The sequence below is a fragment of the Coffea arabica genome, chromosome 10e (assembly GCF_036785885.1).
Source record: "Coffea arabica cultivar ET-39 chromosome 10e, Coffea Arabica ET-39 HiFi, whole genome shotgun sequence".
Classification (NCBI taxonomy): domain Eukaryota; kingdom Viridiplantae; phylum Streptophyta; class Magnoliopsida; order Gentianales; family Rubiaceae; genus Coffea; species Coffea arabica.
Window position 1 is genome coordinate 11,510,057 of NC_092328.1, and position 18,028 is coordinate 11,528,084.

The window sequence follows — 18,028 nt, forward strand, 5'->3', positions numbered from 1 at the left end:
TAATTTCTACTTGAATGCTTTGAGAGAACCATAAGGGAGTCTACAGGAGAAACTTTACCGCAGATCCATAGTGCAGCAAGGTGCAAGCAGATGAATGACCATTTAAAAGCACCTACCATGAACAGGTGTTATTTTCATCAGCTACAAAAATGCATAGCAGAAAAGGGCAGAATTTTAAGGAGAACAGGCAACAAATGGATACCAAACTTAGGAACTGCATAGCAGCCAACGGATTCTGTCAAAATGTTCCATACTAGACTATGTACATTGTCTCATAATACGGCACTTATTGCTCAGACTAGTGTACCAGTTCCCTCTCCAAAGTCCAAGAAAAGATTCTCCAAGAAATTGTTAGGAATATGAACAATCACCCAATCTATAAACAGCTTTTACTATTCTACCTTGAGCAATTGCCAGCAGATAAACTCAGATTCTTTTGCTCTTCATAACTCTCCAAGTTTTTTTCTTTCTCTTCCACCTCAAAACTGCCATCTTCTCGCCTTTCCACTTTCGATATTGTTCTCTATCCTTTAACCAACTGGAGTAGTCCTTTCCATTCTTACACTCGATAAAGTCAGCCAGTTCATCAAAATCAGAAACCATCTGACTGTTCTTTATCACACATCTAAGATACAGCTCCCCATTTCTCGATTCTTCAGTCTCCTCTTCAGTGCCTACATCACCTACCATGGTACCAAGAACTAATCCATTTCGTCCAGTATCACAATATCCATCACCTGATCCTGTCAAGTGATTTGCCGGGGAAGGCGTACTGAAACAAACATGAAGCAAAATGATTGGTTTGGAACATCATAATCATAAAAATTTTGTAGCTACACAATACGTGCTGGTGGTCTTTCTATTGGTTGGATGCCAGAAAAGTTTCCCTGCCGGGATGCTCAGGGTACCTTACCTACCCTCCCATTCTATGTACTAAAATACAATTAAAGGGAAAAATATGTTAAATGAAGACAAAAAGAATCCACCCCCTCTATCTACCATGTCCAAGAAAAACTTCAACCCTTAAAAAATAGTTTTGTCTTCAGCAAAATTCGTAATTCCATATTTTGTTCATTAATTCTTGGGAGCAGATGCAGTAATTGAGCTATTTTTACCAGACTATTTCAACACTGCATCAAGCAAGTGGAGGTCTACCATGACAACATATGAAATGCACGAGCACACATCATATAACAAATTACCTCGAGTACAGAGTCCTTATCTTCTGGAACTTTGAAGCAACCACCAAGCTAGAACTTTGGTTCAATACAGCCTACAACAGTTAAAACCAGCTTATGCACATGGATCTTGTGGATATGCAAATAAATTTCTTATCAGTGGAAAAACGTCAGAATATACCTCTTGGATATTGACTTGCTGCAGGTCAGACTGAAAGGATTCTGAACTAGAACAAAGAGCTGAGTACAATACATCCAAGATACCCTCTTCAAATGCAAACAGGTTCATCAACGACATAATAGTCAGAAGACAGCCCTTCACTAAGAAGTCAAGCCCAGTAGAGAACGCCAAGGACAGCAAGCCTGAAAAATGCAAGAACATCATTTTGGAACTTGAATGCCATGTACATTTTGTCTCCATCAGTTTGCAAAGGATTTGTTGGATTGGAAGATGTATACTAAATTCTGTGAAGCAGCTGATTATACTTGAAATATACTCGTACTCCTTAGATGAAGAGAAATCCTTCAACGATTTTGTACAATTTGAGTCACCACAATGTCTAAGACACCCAATAACTTGCAACAAGGCATTACTCATCAATTTCAGAATAGAAGAAAGAACACAGAAATCTTCCAGATCACCAACTCCAATAGGATCACAGAAGCCATCAGAAGCTCTTAGGATAATACAACTTAAGATTGATAAAATCTCATCTTGGCATGACATGTCAAAAACATGTTGACACTCCTTTACATATTTGATTGAGCAACTTACCAAATCAGATTTCATTTTACAGGACATGTTGCCAAAGTGAGACTCAGGAAAACCATCTGACTTGGTGATGAGATGATTAATTTTCTCTGTCATGTTTGGGAATACAAAAGACTCAAATGATTGCTGAATAGTATTCATGTCCACATTTGATTTCTCAGAACCTTTGGAGCTTGCCAGATTGCTATAAAATCGTGAACTGGAGATGTATTTAATGTACAAAGCAACTGACTTTTCAAATACAGTGAGGGAGCAGTTTATCACCATAAAATTTGGCTTCCAATCTTTGAAGTCTACAACATTAACTGTGGCTTCAGAAACCAAAGCAAGAATATGAGCCTGCATAACTTTTGGTGCAAAAAGAAGGATCGGATTGAGAAGCAACATTATTGCTGCACTTGTACTTAATTCCTTTGGTCTGGAGGAACAACTGAACCTTTCTGTGTATGTCCAAAATAATCTGTCAAGGAAATCTTCAACAGCATTCTTTTCCAAAAATGCGATAGAGAAGTGAGTGCATATGATTTCGATCAGTGGTCCATTATCATTATCACCCTGACCAGAATGTGACATGTGTAGCATTCCAGTAGCAGTAGCAAAACGGTCAATTATCTCAAATAAAGGTCCTAACTGTTCATGAACCAAAACTTCGTCCAAGATTACCTGTAGGCAAAAATTCAGTTCATCTGGCCAGATGTTATCTGAAAGCAAACAATCACAGAGAAAATCTTAAACACATAAATCAAAGTGTAAGTATGCAGCACATTGGAAAAGCTTGAAGTGGGCAACTAGTAGCTTTAGTTAAGCCTACACAGGCAACTATAAAGTTGAATTTCTAACATAAAAAAAGCCGATTTGTTACTAACAAACAAGACAAAAAACCACGTGTAATCCCAGTATCTTTATAACCTCAATAACAAGACAAAAACCATGTGTAATCCCTACTCACCTGTAACTAGACTATCTTTAACTTCTTTCCGGAAAGCAAAGGCAGTAGTTTCATAATTGAACTTAAAATTTTTAATGAGAAAAAATAATGCATCCAGATTTCCAAGTCAATCTCTTTAAACCTCCTTGCGTCCTTCAAATTTGAAGCTTGGTATGTAGTGGATTAAACAATTTACAGAAACTTTACCTGCATAGTTGAATGCAGTGAATGCCATATTATCTAGACAATGAGAAGGAAAGAATTCAAATGGACCAATTCATAAGCAACTTCAAACTAAAAAAAAAACATATTATAGGACATTCCAAAATCAAGCAGAAGAGTTCCTTTTGAGTTTTCTCCTTCATGCACATTTTTTTGGCATACAACACCAAATGTTAACATATAATTCCATTTTGAGTAAATGTCATTGAGTATGTTTGGATATAGTATTATTTGAAATAATCACTGCAGCACTTTTTGTGATGTGATTTATGTGAGCTAAAAGGTAGTTGCAAATACAAAAAGGTGGTTAGAAAACGTATTTATCATCCAATCAAAATAATATTTGAAAAAACTTTTGTATCCAAACATGCCTATTAGAATTTCAGATGAAGCACCTCTGGGGGTTGGACAGTTCGTACGTTATTATAATTACAGATTAGAATGTACAAGAAAACAAATTGATCATCTTACTGCTTTGTTTGTAAATGGTTTTTGATGGATGGAGCAGCGGCAGTAGTGTTGTGGTTGTATGTGTCTTCATGTGTGTAAGGTAGAGATGGGTGAAAAAGCTAATTTAACTTATCTCTTTGAAAGTTCATCATTGTAGAATTTCCCACTGTCTTTAGAGCAACAGAATGCATCAAATAGATAAGCTCCATATTTATGAAATAATGAAATATGTAATTAAGGAAAATATTTTCAAAATACACCATAAAAATTTATTAAAGACAAAGCATGACAAAGAATGTATGTTAATTTTAGAGTGTAAATACTAACTAAAAGAGCACCAAGCATCTAATTTTGGATAAACAAAAAGAAGGTGCAATATCTCATACAATTAGCTCCACTTTGTAGAAGACACACAAACCAGCACATTCTGGTTGCACATGAACTTTAAGAGTAGTGGATAGGGTTCAATTCAAAAAGATCAAAAGATTATATGATTTCTCGTCAAACTAATTCAAACAATGCCTTTGATAAAATTGCAAATTCTTAAAGAATTGAATTTCAAATGTTAGCCAAAAATCCCCCATTCTTCTCCTTTCTTGAATGTTCAATGCTCTAGACCTTACTATCCATGGCATGCATCATGAAATGCCTCTATAAGTAAACAACAAGATGTATTACTTTCACAAACAGTTTATGCTACTTAATACCTTTCCGCTGGGAAGTTGTGTAAATGTTATGCGCATAACTATTACATGATCTAAATAGTTTCATGCAAAACATATTTAAGTACTTCATAGAACCATAAAGCACCAAAAACAAGCTTCAATCCTTTCTCTTATAAACCATTAAGACCATAATATTCCTGAAGTATGATACTCATGACTCGTACACGATCTAAATCATTCTCTATCTCTTATACAAGCACTATGTACAGCCACAAAGGCTAAGAGTTAGACATTGCTCCTCCTCTTCCACATCTCTTTGTATCAGATTGATGATGTCAAAGAAACTACTAAGAGTTTAAATTACCTCAAGCATTGCCGACAACAAAGGAAGGCGAGAATCAGATGGCTCTAGGAAATGCAAAGAAGCCATGAAATCCTCAGTTGAGGTTGTGCAGTCATTTTCACCATATTCACAAGCACGAGAAACAGATTTCTCAAACCTAAATCCTCTTCTCTCATTTTTCACATTTAAGTTTAAGGAACACAAACTTCGACGTACTTGCAAAAGAACATGGGCCTTTTCCAGAAGTAGACTTTGCTGGTCCTGCAGCAAGATCAAAAGAACCAAACAGCACCTCAACAGCCAATTTACTATTTTAGCAGCTTCAGCCATAACCGAGGCAGAGTTACCATCTCCAGCGTCATTGTTTGAAAGATTAGGTAATGCAGAGAAGAACTGATCAAACCTCTGAGATAGTTCTTTGAATAATACATCTGAGAGCCTTTTAATATCTTCAGTTCTCACTTTACTAATTTCCACACTCAATATACTTGATTTAAGTCCATTACTTGATCTGCATTGCTGGTTTTGGCACAAATGATTAAGCAGAAAATACAATCTTTTGAGGACGGCTATAGTCATACCCTGAAATCAGGGAGAAGAAAACCACAAATGAACTTCAATTAAGTTAACAGCATCACATAAAAACTCCATCCTATTAAAAGGATTCATTATTTTCAGTAGTACTCTCTTTTTTAAATGTTTCAATATATCCAAAGAGCCCAAATTAAAACAAAATTTCACCATGAGAAAGCACTTGAACTAAAATAGGAAAAAAAAAAAAAAAAAGCCACAGGAATAAGAAAGCCAAATGAATTGTAAGAGTTAAACAAAATTCAATACGAAACCTAGATACTTTTATGCACTAGATAAAGCATTGAACTTTACCAAAACCCCTAGAACTTCTCCGAACAATAACTCCCGTAGCAGATTTGGGAAAATATTTATAACAACAAATATTTGCAAAAACCCAGAAAAATCTGAAAACCAAAAGCAGTAAATTCGAATATAACAGAGCAATTTAAGCCTAAAAAACCAAGAAAAACAGTATCAAAGCATCAAACCAATAAATAAAAATTCCTAAACGAAAGAACCAGTAAAAAAATGAAAAGGAAATTTCTGGGTACGAACCTGGGGAGAGTTGATGTCGGAGAGAAGGGCTTTCAAAGTACAGCTAGCAGAATCATTATTGTGGGCCTGCGTCGCCTCAGTTGCCCCCTTCGGAGCTCCTTTACGCCGTCGTTTCGCAGCTCTTGAACCCATTTTGTAGCCGAGCCGCAATATCGTTTTACTGATCAATCAGTAATCAAGTTTAAAAACGGAAAATTGAAACAGAGGAAGGAGGGAGGGGGAGAGAGAGACGGAGAGAGAGAGAGAGAGCCTGTGTGGGCTATTTGGCGCGGTAGGCATAGCAGAGTGGAAACTAAAAGGCATTTTTGTATTCGATGGAACAGGGGAGGGAAAACAGAAGGGCAGGAGTACTTTTTTCTTTTTTATAATTTCTAAGCTGACTCCTACTCTATACTGACGGGAAAAGATAGATCCAAAGAAGTCATTCTGCTATGTATTAATTCTATACTAACGGGAAGGGGATAGATTCAAAGTAGTCACTTTTAACGTGCACTAACAAGAAGGGATGACATCAAATAAATCAAAAGAGAACTCAGAAGGACTGCCATTAGAATAGACCAAACTAAGTATCTATGCATTTACTGGTAAAATTTTCAGAAAAGTTAGAAGAAAAATACAAATCGGGAGATTTGATTCGTTGAATTATAACCAATAAGAGTTTCAAATCCCTTCCTAATGGCTGAGTTGGTTAAAGGGTAGGAATGCGAGGGAGTTTTTTTTGTTTTTTTTTTTTATGAATTTGGCTAACGAGTTGATTAGAAGTTAATTTTTTGGTGAGTGTAATAAATGTAAGTGTATGATTATGTATATTTACACCGTATGTTACGGGACCAAACAAGGCATAACTAGTGGCTTAGGATTCAGACTCCGCATTTGTGACATCAAACATGATTTTGCACTTGAGTTTTTTTGTCAAGTTTATCTACTTCGCATAAGTTTTTTAAAAATTTTAGCTACAATAATCTCAAAAAACTTCTCAAAAATTTTCAACTATACACTTTAAAATATTCAAAAATTTATACATTTTTAAAACTTCTACAGTAAGATACAGTAAAATTTTAAATAAATACCTAAAAAATTCACTTATCCAATAAGTGTCTCGAAGATAGTCGTTAAAATTTTTTTACTATGTTTTATTTTTTGTAAATATATTTTCAAATCATAACAATCCAACATTGTTTGCATCAATTATGCGTATTGTATGCATATGAAATAAAAATTTAATTTGATTAAAAAAATTTCAAAATTTTATGAGATTATGAAAACATTTTTTTATATTGTTACTCCATGAATTAAAAATTTGTTAAACTTTTTTTTTGACAAGCATGTACGTAACTCATAAAAAAATACATTTGATATTGTGTAACGAAATGTAGTACAATATGCAAAAAAAAAAAAAAATCATTAGGTTAATTGAAAAATAAAAATATTATATGAAGCATTTGTTTAACATACATAACATCAAAATTTTGTACAATTATACGAATCACATTATAGTTTTCAAATATAATTTGATTTTCACAATTATTACCTTCCACTATTGCACTTCTCAATGAAGAATATTATGCATTGCCAAAAGGGAGAAATATTGTTCAATGTATTTATCTAATACACCTATAATGAGGATTTTCCAATTGAATGAATCATATAATGGTTTATGGAAACAATTTGACAATTCAGAATTACCACCTTCTACTATTGCATTTCCCAATAAAGGGCAAAAAATTATTCCAATTAATTGGAACCGAGAAATTAATTTCCCTTATTTGTGCAGTAATCACACACAGTCACACACTGGTAGACAGCACCGACAGCTTCGGTGGCTCACAAGTCACAGGGTTCACAGCCATGAAGATCTTCTCCTGCGTACTATGTGAGCAGTAATTAACGCGCTCCCCAAGTCAGTGAAGTCTGCCTGCTTCCTTGATTCTTCTGCTGCTATCTCAAGCTCAATTGTTTTGGATATTTTATTGAAAATTTAATGCCCCCCATTTGTTAGCTCCCCCCCCCCCCAGCTATCACCTGTGTTTCTTGCTACTGCCCGGTGCTTTCTATGTAATTGCCATTGTTATACAGTTCCAAGCTCCAATTTTTACGGTGGAAAAACACACAGTCACACACTCGGTGAATTCACTTTATTGGCTACAGTTGCTCTAAAGTCGTCAAAGACTGCCTTTTTTCTATTTTAACCAAAATTTGTGCTTTTTGCTTTTTCAATTGACTTGGGAGAAGATAATTTCCACATATAATCACAACCCTTTATCAATTTCCTTCCCATTTCAAAAGGGATTCCAAAATTTGTTGTTATGCTTCCAATTCTTCTCTAACCCATTTTTCTACTTTTCGAGAAGCAGGAGAAAAAAGAGAAAAATCAGGTGGTTGTGGCTGGTGGTGGAGGCCACATGCACGGCTTAAGCCGGCTGGGTAGCGGCGTGAATTCGACGCCTTCTACTTCTTCGTCTTCTTCTGTTTCGCCGCCGTCTTCGCCGCGGAACCGCCGCAGCAGGAACAATAAGAATTCTATTATTACAATCGGAGGTGGCGGTAGAGATGGAGGAAGCAGGAGTTTCCTCCGCGGCGGAGGATTTGGGGAAATGAAGCTGCAGAATTTAGTGGAAAGGTTGGGTTTTGCGGTGATTTCAACGGTTTATAGGCGGAGAGGGGTGTTATTATTGGCACCATTGTTGTATATATCGGTAATGTTGTTGTATATGGGTACCGTAGGATTTGATTCTGTTGTTAGTAGAAATGGTGGTAATGGAGATGACCTGACGCGGCCGGGATCTCTATACAGAAGCCCTCAGGTATTCGAGAAGCTTTGGCCGTTTATGGAGGCCGAGAGCAACGGAAGCTCCTCTAATTTGGTAATTTTCTTTATAATTTAAAGTTCCTGATCTTTACTTAGATTGATAATCAATTGGCCTGTTATTATTAGATTGCTGCAAATGGCTAGTTCAGGACTTGAGATTGCTTATCTTACTCAAAAGGGAAAAAAAAAAGATTTCTTATCTGGAATAAATGATTGCTAACATATAAGCTAATTTTCTGGGGAGGAGATAATATTTAAACTAATTAGATATCCCAAACATACTATATTAGTATGTGGTATAATCAGCCAGCTGTTTATTTTAAGTTCCAAATTGATTGGACAGTGAATTGTTGAAACGTCTATTTAGCTGGCTTTAGATATAGCAATTTGATCGCATGTACCTAGTTTGACTTCCTTTTGAAATGAACTTTTTTTCATGTTCACTTATAAAGCGGAGGGGGGGGGGGGGGGGGGGGGGGGGGGCTGCCCCACGGCCAAAAAATAAATAAATCTATCCCTTCCTTTTGACCTTTATATGTAGTCGGAGAGGAATTGATGTTTTAGAAGTGGAACAAATAAGATATTTAACTTCATTGGCTACCAGTTTGAAGCTTTAATTCGACAGTAGAAGATTAGAATTTGGAGTGTTCTTTTTGCTGTGATATTGCTCAATAATTAAGATGCCTTCTTATTAGCATGGGAAGTTGTTAGCTGTCGGGTTGATGTGAAAGATATTAACTTTGTAGCTGACATTAGAAATTTGCAGATAATGAATGTTTGGACTTTAAAGCCACGTCAAAGTTGGAAGCCTTGCATTCACCAGACTGCTTCTCATGCAGGTTAGGGAATTGTTTACTTTCATAGACAAGATGAAATCTATGAAAAATTCCAGTTGGCATGATAACTGTATTTCCCATGAATACTTAAGTGCTTGTGGTCAAAATAGATGTGGAGAATTTGTAAGGTTTCTGGTGTGTGTGTGTGTATGGGTATGCAGTATGAACAGTACAATATATACAATGTATATTATGTGTGTGCATGCAATGGCCACATGTCCAATAACTGAAATTCTGTTTCTGAATTTCTTCCCACTTTTATATGATAGAGATCTTCTTTCTGATCCTAAATTGAAACGTAGAGAAATAAAAACTTTTAGCATATTTTTTTCCTATTCATGTGAGACTAAAAATGGAAATACTGAAGATTCTATTTTCGCTTGCTCATTGCAAAGGCATAAAGAACAGGTGTACATGTGCAAGAAGTAGGGCAGTAGGGATAGGAGGAGTTCAAATACTAAGTTGTTGCATGTCTCTGAGTGCATGACCAAGTGTAGCTGTACCATTGTACAAATGTACATAAACTGGTTTCACAGGGAACTTATTATTGTGCTGAAACTATTTTACTTCTTGATAACTCATGGCATTTTCTTCTTAATTAGTTAAATTTTGTAACAAAATCCAGAGCTTATTTTTCCTTTAGCATTCGTGCAATTACCTGTCAACACCATCTTTATCATGCTTCCGCTTGAACGGTTCTCAGAGTTGCCCAAGTCAAATGGTTTCCTCATAATTGAAGCAAATGGTGGATTGAACCAACAAAGATTGTCGGTATGTTTCTTTTTTAGAATAAAAGGCATTCCTAGTTTCAACTTTATCATGGATGATGATGCTTCACAATTATGTTAGGATGTTCTGCTAGTATTGTGCTCCCCCTGTGGCTCTGCTGCAGTTTTCCCATCTTTGCAGACATTAGGATTAACTAATGACAGGAATTCTTGGGGAAAATTACAAATGCCCAAACTATTATAATATGTTGGTGCCTTCATGTGTGCATATGAGCTGTCAGAATTAGCTGATGGATATTTTCCTGCACAGATATGTGATGCAGTGGCGGTAGCAGGATTGTTAAATGCCACTCTTGTTATTCCAATGTTTCATTTCAATAGTGTTTGGCGAGATTCTAGGTGAGCTAATGTAATAGCAAATTTCTAGGGCTTCTTTATCTATTTTTGGCTACCTGTCATTTTAAATGATTTTACGTGTTGTATGTTGGAAAAAATGCTCACTCATACACAAATTAGTACAAAAAGAACCAAAAGAATACTATTAGCACTTATCTGTGGTTTTCATCGAAAGTCTGCTTTTTTTTTTCCTTCTCTAATTTTGTCCTAAAACGTCCATGTTTTATGATTGGCTTGCAGTTTTATTTCCTTTTGAATGAATCTATCCTATGTTTACTTCCTTTGACTAGACCTGTTTCATGACATCTTCATTTGTCTTACATATTTTCCTTTCTCTTTAAATTCTTGCAGCAAGTTTGGAGACATATTTGATGAGGATTTCTTCATATACGCCCTAAGAAATCGTGTAGAGATTGTTAGAGGGCTTCCAGAAGCTGTACTTCAGCATTTTGATCATAATATAAGCAATATTGTCAATCTGAGGTTAAAAGCATGGTCAAGTCCAACCTACTATCTGCAGAAGGTTGTACCAACGATAGTTGAGTTGGGGTACGTAGTCTTTTACTGCTATACCCTTAACTTTTTGCTTTGATGGCTAATCATTGGATGTTAAGTTGCTCCTTATAGCTGACACTAGTAATTATCTGAAGTGAACTTCTTGATCTCCAGTTTGGAGGTCACATTTCATTTTTCTTTTCATGACTCTCTCTCCCTCCTCTTTCTGTCCCGTTTTCTTGTCTTTGTTTAGTTATGTTTCGTCGTCTTTGTTGTTTACATTATGAGTTTCTTCTTGGTTTTGTATTTTTTTTCTTTTTTTCCCCCTGGGGGGATGGTTTTTAACTGTTTTCAGTAGCTTCATTTCAGTTCTCTTTGATGCACAGTATTTGTTCAGATTCAAGTGAGTTATTACAGTACATTGTGACTAAAAAACTATGGTGCATTAAGAGACTAACCTGTTGAAATTTAAGAATTTTTAGATGCAGTACCAGAGTAGAGATATGAGGAATAACTGAATTTTAGAGTTCTAGTTGTACGAGTTTATTTGGAGTTAAGGTAATAAAAAGAATGCAAGTACAGTAGCTTTTTTTTCCCCAAAAAGTAAAAAGGACTAGTCCAAGAAAAGTTGAGGAATGTCCAAACAACCCAATTTATAAAACCATAACACTTAAAAGCAATTGAAAAAAATCTAATAATGGAAAATGAACACCTAAAGACAAAATAAACTGTCATGGATACTTGTTTTGCACTGAAAGCGTTTCTATTGAACTCATGGCTTGAGTGAGATTGTGTTTCATCTGAGCTATAAACTAAAGAACAACTGCATAATATTTTTCTTTTATGACTGACCATTTGTCTTTTATTACCAAGCAAACTATAACGTTTGTTACTGTGAGTTCATTAACTGGACATTCTGTCTCCACTGAGCTTTAATGTGCTAATCTTGATGGTCATCAAGTATTATAGAGCTTATCTTTAGCAAACGAATACATCGTTTTTGGCTGTAATATCAGGCCCTATATTTTGTTAGATAGTCAAGTCATGCAGTTGTCTTTAATGTGCTTATATTCCATCTCTAAAATGAGGATAAGGACCTTACAAAGGTCCTTTAAAATAATCATCCAGGAATCTATATTGTATTGCAACTGTACAAGAATATAGCGCTCCTTTGTGTTATGAATACAGGAATCTATACAAGATGGGGCAAATTAAAGGGGGGGGGGGGGGGCATGAGTTGCTTGGGCTTATTCCCAAACATACCCATAATTACAATGGGACTAATTTGGGTGGGACATATGTGGGATGGGTTTTGATTAGTCCGGCCGAATACCCATATTACCCATCGTGAAAATTTTGACTAGTTTTGACCAGATACATTTGTTACAAGCCCAGGACTCTTCATCTACATTTAATGATCCTTGTTATCTCTTTGCCCACCATCTTCTGAGTTCTGAGTGATCCATTCATTTAAGCATTTCAGAAAATAATTAATTCTGATTAAGGAAGAATTCTTGTGATTGTGCATCTGGATTTCTATGTTTTCTCAATGCTCTCAGTTTTTTCACTTTTCTTGAAAGGTATATAAACGTTCAGACTTGGAAATATTAGGATTCTCAAATTTTCTTTCTATGATTAAGTGATGAAGTAGATAGCTGGTTGTAGTGCAATAAGTACTTCATTTTAGATCCTTAAAAGCACAAGAAAGGAATCAACTTGATTTATAAAATTAGCAATTATATAGTCATGTTTCTAGATTGGAACCATGCACAGAACTAGTGCACAACATTCTTAAAAATAAAAAATAAAATTAAACTAGTGTAACACGGCAAATCCCTTCTTAGCTTAAAAGGATTAATTTCGCAGTTGCACTCTAATGAATGTAACTTTAATATTATAAATAATTATCAAAACATTAAAAATGATTGTTTAGGGGAAAAAATATCAACCTGAAAAATAAAGGAAAAAGAAAATACATAAGACAGGTTATTTGGTCCCATGGGCTACCCAAGCATTCTCGTAAATACCCATCCGCAATATGGATGTTTAACTCCTGAACCTCACTAAACCCCTTTCCCATTTTATTTAGCCCATTGGGCCTGGTTATGACGCAAGCTACTTTTACCCTGCACCTTTTGTTGCTTTATTTTGGAATGGTTCTTGATTTCTTTCTTTTGCATTTCTTACTTTTGGTGGAGAAGAAAACTCTTATAGGTGGTCCAATCATCAGAAAAATTCTTTTTTTTTCTAATTACCAATCTGTCAAGATTCTACTTAACACTTTTCATTTTGTAATGTTTCTTTAGTATGTTTGCTTTTTGGTTGTTACACATTTTGTGATTAAATTTGACTTTATGTTTTTAGTTTCCATAAAACCATTAGTTAGGGGACAGCTTAAGCAATGCCACACAGGGTTGTGGTGGAATCCTACTAACACGCTCCCCCAACCCCCTGGGGCCCAACAAATATAAAATGGCAAAAAAGGGAGTTAAAACAGAGTTCCAGTTCAAAAAGTTTTGAGGTTATTCTGGGAATTCACTTTCTGCACATATTAAAAGCATTAAAAGCAGAGAGCTGAGTTTTTGAAACAGGATCTTAAGCTTAAACTGTCTATCAGAAAGTACACCTAATCTGTATGTTTTTCCTTGCAAGTCTTTTTTTATCAAACAACTCTTAGATTGGTAAATGGGTAATCATTTGTGGCTTGTTATTGGATGCAAAAGTTTTTGGCTTTGGAAATTGCTTTTCCTCTAGTATGTTTGCTTTACATTGCCGTCTGTGATCGATTGAAGAGATGTAGATTATATATGAACTGAACATCAAGCAAATCTACCTGAATTTTATGAGTAGGAACTGCTAACATATAATTTTGCACTTTGATATGTTATCTGTACTTCGCTGTAACAAGAAATTGTTTTGCAGTGATTTGCTCTCCTGGTTGGATGACAGTCATGCATTGAATTTCATTGCTCTCATAATATCGTGTCCATTGTAGTTTTTTTTTTTTTAAACTTATTTTCCAACATCAACAAGTGCCGCAGCCCTGATTTCACTGATTCCAAGGACCTGGAAGTTTATATATTATAGCTTTATCTGCTTTCTAATTAATGCTACAGGGCCGTTCGGGTAGCACCTTTCTCTAACAGATTGGCCCATGCAGTTCCTCCAAATATCCAAGGACTTCGATGCTTGTCAAATTTTGAAGCACTTAGGTTTTCAGAATCAATACGTATGCTAGCTGCAAAAATGGTTGATAGGATGGTTAAAAATAGCTCGAAAAGCGGGGGGAAGTATATTTCAGTCCATCTGCGATTTGAAGAGGTGCTTTGTTCTCTCTCTTTCTCTGGAATGAAACAGAATTCATCTTCTTATGTTTATGCCATCTTCTTATGTTTATGCTGTGTGGTGTTGTGAACATAATCTTACATGTTTTACTGATTATAGGATATGGTTGCATTTTCATGTTGTGTATATGATGGTGGCGAGGAAGAAAAGAGAGAGATGGATATTGCCCGTGAAAGAAGCTGGCGAGGAAAATTTCGTAGAAGGGGGAGAATAATAAGGCCTGGCGCAAATAGGCGGGATGGGAAGTGTCCTTTAACTCCACTTGAGGTATATAAATGCATGGAAAATCCTTTGCTTTGCACCCCCTTATAGTGTCCATATTCCCTCCTAAACTCTCTCTCCATCTCCCTCTCCCTCCCTTTTGTCTCTCTCTCTCTCTCTCTCTCCCTCCCCCCCTTTACTTTTCTTGCTATAGTTGAGTTCCAAATTCATGTCTGTTAAATTTTGTAAAAGATGCATGGTGTCTGTGACTTTTCCTTCTCATCGCTAAAGCTTTTGTGCCACCAAGTTGGACATTATCCTGGGCAGCTTGCTAGACCAAAGTTAACTTGTGCATCTGCTACAAAGACTAAGATAAAAACAAAAATGACAGAATTTAGCCATTAATGTCAAAGCTCTTGGCATATGGTTTCCAGCTGTTTGGTGTTCAACCGCCGTTATCATAATTATTAACACAACCACCTTAAAAATGCATGCATCCCAATTACTAATGTTGCAGTTAGGTAACTAAAGCAGTGCAATATAGACAGTGGTTTGTTTTCTATGCCTTGCATCGAGTGTATAGTTTTTTTTTTTTTTTTTTTTTTGAGACATGTATCATCTTCAGTGTATCCTTCAAGTGCTGAACTTAATTGCAAATCAGCTTGTTGATGGTTAAGAGGCCAAACTTCTGAGAATATCCCACCTAATATTGAGAGCCAAGATAGGCAATACCCTAGAGTTTGCAATAGGCTTGGTGTTTTGTCCCTGACTGGTAATAGAGATTACTAGGCCAACTAAAAAGGGCTCCAGAATGTTCCCTCTTGGCTGAGATGTTACAAACTTGAACTAGGAGTTGTAATGTGAAATTTAAAGTCTCCATTTGACAAGAAAAGGTAACTTTGATCCGAATAAAGTGGGATTAGCAGATGCCCAAACATGAATTATAGAGATTTCTTTGAATTGCCACATTTTTTCACTGCCATTTGATGTCTGGGTACTTGAAAGCTGATGGCTTGAACATCAGTCATTAATTTTGGATGGAGAAAATGTCAATGTTTGTTATCAACAGTGTTTTAGGCAATGCCCAGCCATTTCAGAACCATGGCTGTGATGGACTTGTGGAAGTTGCACTTGGATGTAGCCATGGATATAGCATCCGTAGGGAATGAATGGTATATCATTTTTTTATTAGAATCACAGGTTTTCTAAGTTCATTAACTAACCCACCCAGCTGCTTAGGAAGCTTATTAGTTGCTTTTATCATATATCTCTTCCCTTTGCTTTTATCTGAAAGAGAAGCTTTTAAACCCCTTTTTATTCCCGAATTGTCTTTGCCTTGGTCCCCAAGAGCCAGCTTAACTGCTGGGAATTTTGACCAGGTAACCATGGGTCCTCAGTTCAACTCTCAAGCCCTCCCCCTTCCTCTCTTCCCCTTATAACGCTTAGAGTCACCCTTGAACCAAAAAACTTCTTGCCTTGTGTACTGATTGCTTATCTTTGTGATTTGATGATGCAGGTGGGGATGATGCTTCATGGAATGGGCTTTGACAATAACACCTTCATATATGTTGCAGCTGGAAAAATCTATCAAGCTGAAAAGTATATGGCCCCACTTAAACAAATGTTTCCTCATCTAGAGACAAAGGATACACTAGCCTCTCCTGAAGAACTAGCTCCTTTCAAGGTATAATTTGAGTGACTGCTTAGAATGAGAGTTAATATTCTTTGATTATTGTCAAGATTATATGCTTACACTTGTAATATAGGGGCATTCATCTAGGTTGGCTGCTCTAGATTATACGGTTTGCCTGCACAGTGAAGTGTTTGTCTCAACTCAGGGTGGTAACTTTCCACATTTCTTGGTTGGTCATAGACGATATCTCTATGAAGGACATGCTAAGACAATTAAACCGGACAAAAGAAAGTTAGCTTTATTGTTTGATAACCCCAACATCAGGTAATGAACTTGATTTTGTCTATATAATCTTTCAGCTGTTTTATACTGGTTGCACCGTGCATTATTAGGGTACTGTCATTTTCCATAATCTCATCCTGTAAAAGATTAGAAGAGTTCTTGCTTCTTCAATGTGTTCCCCCTCTCTCTCTCAATATCTCCGCCACCTCCCAATCCCTGTCCCCTCCTCCCCCCTCCATCTGTTTTTGACACAATAAATCACAATGAATTGTGGAATAGTATCTCTTAAGCTAGAAACACAAATAATAGCACGCATCCTTATGAATAATCCTTGATGTTTACAGATGGAAAGACTTTAAACGCCAGTTGCAAGATATGCTCAGACATAGTGATGTGAAGGGGGTTGAAACTAGAAAGCCCAGTGGCTCGCTGTATACATACCCAATGCCAGATTGCATGTGTAAACATGCAGATGGTAGAAATGACAACGGTAACACAACAGGATTATCATAATTTTTTACTATTTTATGTAACCTAGGTTTTCAGAAATTGCTATACCTGTAGATTGTAATAGCTTTCTACTAAGTTCTGCGAAACTGTAATCATTCTTTTACCAGTTGCCTTGTAGCTGTTATAATTTTGAGGTCTGGACTCAATATAGGTTCATATACGGTGCTCCAAAAGTATACCCTGTTCACACATATGATTGTACAATAAATTGTGGTTAAACTGATTCTTTATAATATAGTTAATAAATGTTGTTATCTCCCTTACTGAGTTATCTCCCCGTTCTTGATTTGCCTAGTTATTCTTCAAATCTGTAATTTTGGTGAAATTGTTTCACTATAGCATATGGTCTGTGCTATTCTTTGGGCTGCTAGTTTTCCTCATTCAAACACCATTTGCTGCACATGCTAACACAACTTGGATGGACAAGTGTCTTATTGGTGCCCGGTGAGTGGGGAGCCCTCCCCATGTCTTGATAGGATACTGTGGTTGATGTAATGGATATTAATAGGCTACCCTGTCTTGGAATTGGAATTGGAATTTCAGAGGGTGGGCATTATTCGGCTTGATCTTTAGTCCAGATGGAGCATGGGGTAGCTATTGAAGGTTCTTTACCCGTTAGTCGAACTGATAAATTGCCATAGATCGCGCAAACCAAACACTGTAATTTCAACATGGAGATTACTAAAGGATTCTTTATTTTCATCATTTCTCGCCTCTAGAAATGATTATTGGCATCAGAAACATTGATCATACAGTCCTTAAAATAGGTGTTCTGTATCAATAGATAGTGTTTAGTTTTAGAGTTGGGGTTGATGATTTGTTGGCTTTGTAGTGCAGAATTTTTAGTTGTTTAAGCTATACAATACTATTAAGTAGCCCAAAAAAAACAAACAAACAAACAAACAAACAAAAACACTACTTGGTAATGCTTGTAACATTCTTTTAAAATGCTGACTAGTTTTCAAAAGAACCATTGGATCTTGGTCCAATTGCCATGAAGAGCATCTTTAACACGCTCTCGGGACACTAGGTCGGGAGTTCAAAACTGCACCTAGTGCATGAGACAAAGCTTAGTGCTTCTTGTTTTGGTTTAATCCCCCAGTCCCC

At 36.2% G+C, this 18,028-nt stretch overlaps 2 protein-coding genes across 10 annotated transcripts; one reads left to right on the top strand and one right to left on the bottom strand.

Moving 5' to 3' along the window:
* Positions 1 to 172: 172 nt before the first annotated feature.
* On the bottom strand, positions 173 to 6,090 carry LOC113714750 (uncharacterized). The gene is made up of 5 exons (XM_027238805.2): positions 5,687 to 6,090; positions 4,580 to 5,140; positions 1,360 to 2,613; positions 1,203 to 1,273; positions 173 to 772 (listed from the first exon to the last, which is right to left on the bottom strand). The coding sequence occupies exons 1-5, from the start codon at positions 5,816 to 5,818 to the stop codon at positions 427 to 429; spliced, it is 2,364 nt and encodes a 787-aa protein (XP_027094606.2). The 5' UTR covers positions 5,819 to 6,090; the 3' UTR covers positions 173 to 426.
* Positions 6,091 to 7,422: 1,332 nt separating this feature from the next.
* LOC113712451 (O-fucosyltransferase 9) lies at positions 7,423 to 17,192 on the top strand. 9 transcript variants are annotated; one of them, XM_072067419.1, is made up of 11 exons: positions 7,430 to 7,595; positions 8,038 to 8,550; positions 9,262 to 9,334; positions 10,035 to 10,102; positions 10,370 to 10,458; positions 10,807 to 11,004; positions 14,067 to 14,271; positions 14,395 to 14,562; positions 16,013 to 16,180; positions 16,263 to 16,453; positions 16,756 to 17,192. In XM_072067419.1, the coding sequence occupies exons 2-11, from the start codon at positions 8,089 to 8,091 to the stop codon at positions 16,922 to 16,924; spliced, it is 1,791 nt and encodes a 596-aa protein (XP_071923520.1). In that variant the 5' UTR covers positions 7,430 to 7,595; positions 8,038 to 8,088; the 3' UTR covers positions 16,925 to 17,192. The 9 variants fall into 9 exon arrangements, 8 of the variants coding, with proteins under 8 accessions (XP_071923520.1, XP_071923519.1, XP_071923522.1 ...); XM_072067418.1 differs by having other exon boundaries at positions 8,041 to 8,550; XM_072067421.1 differs by having other exon boundaries at positions 7,430 to 7,590.
* Positions 17,193 to 18,028: the final 836 nt, after the last annotated feature.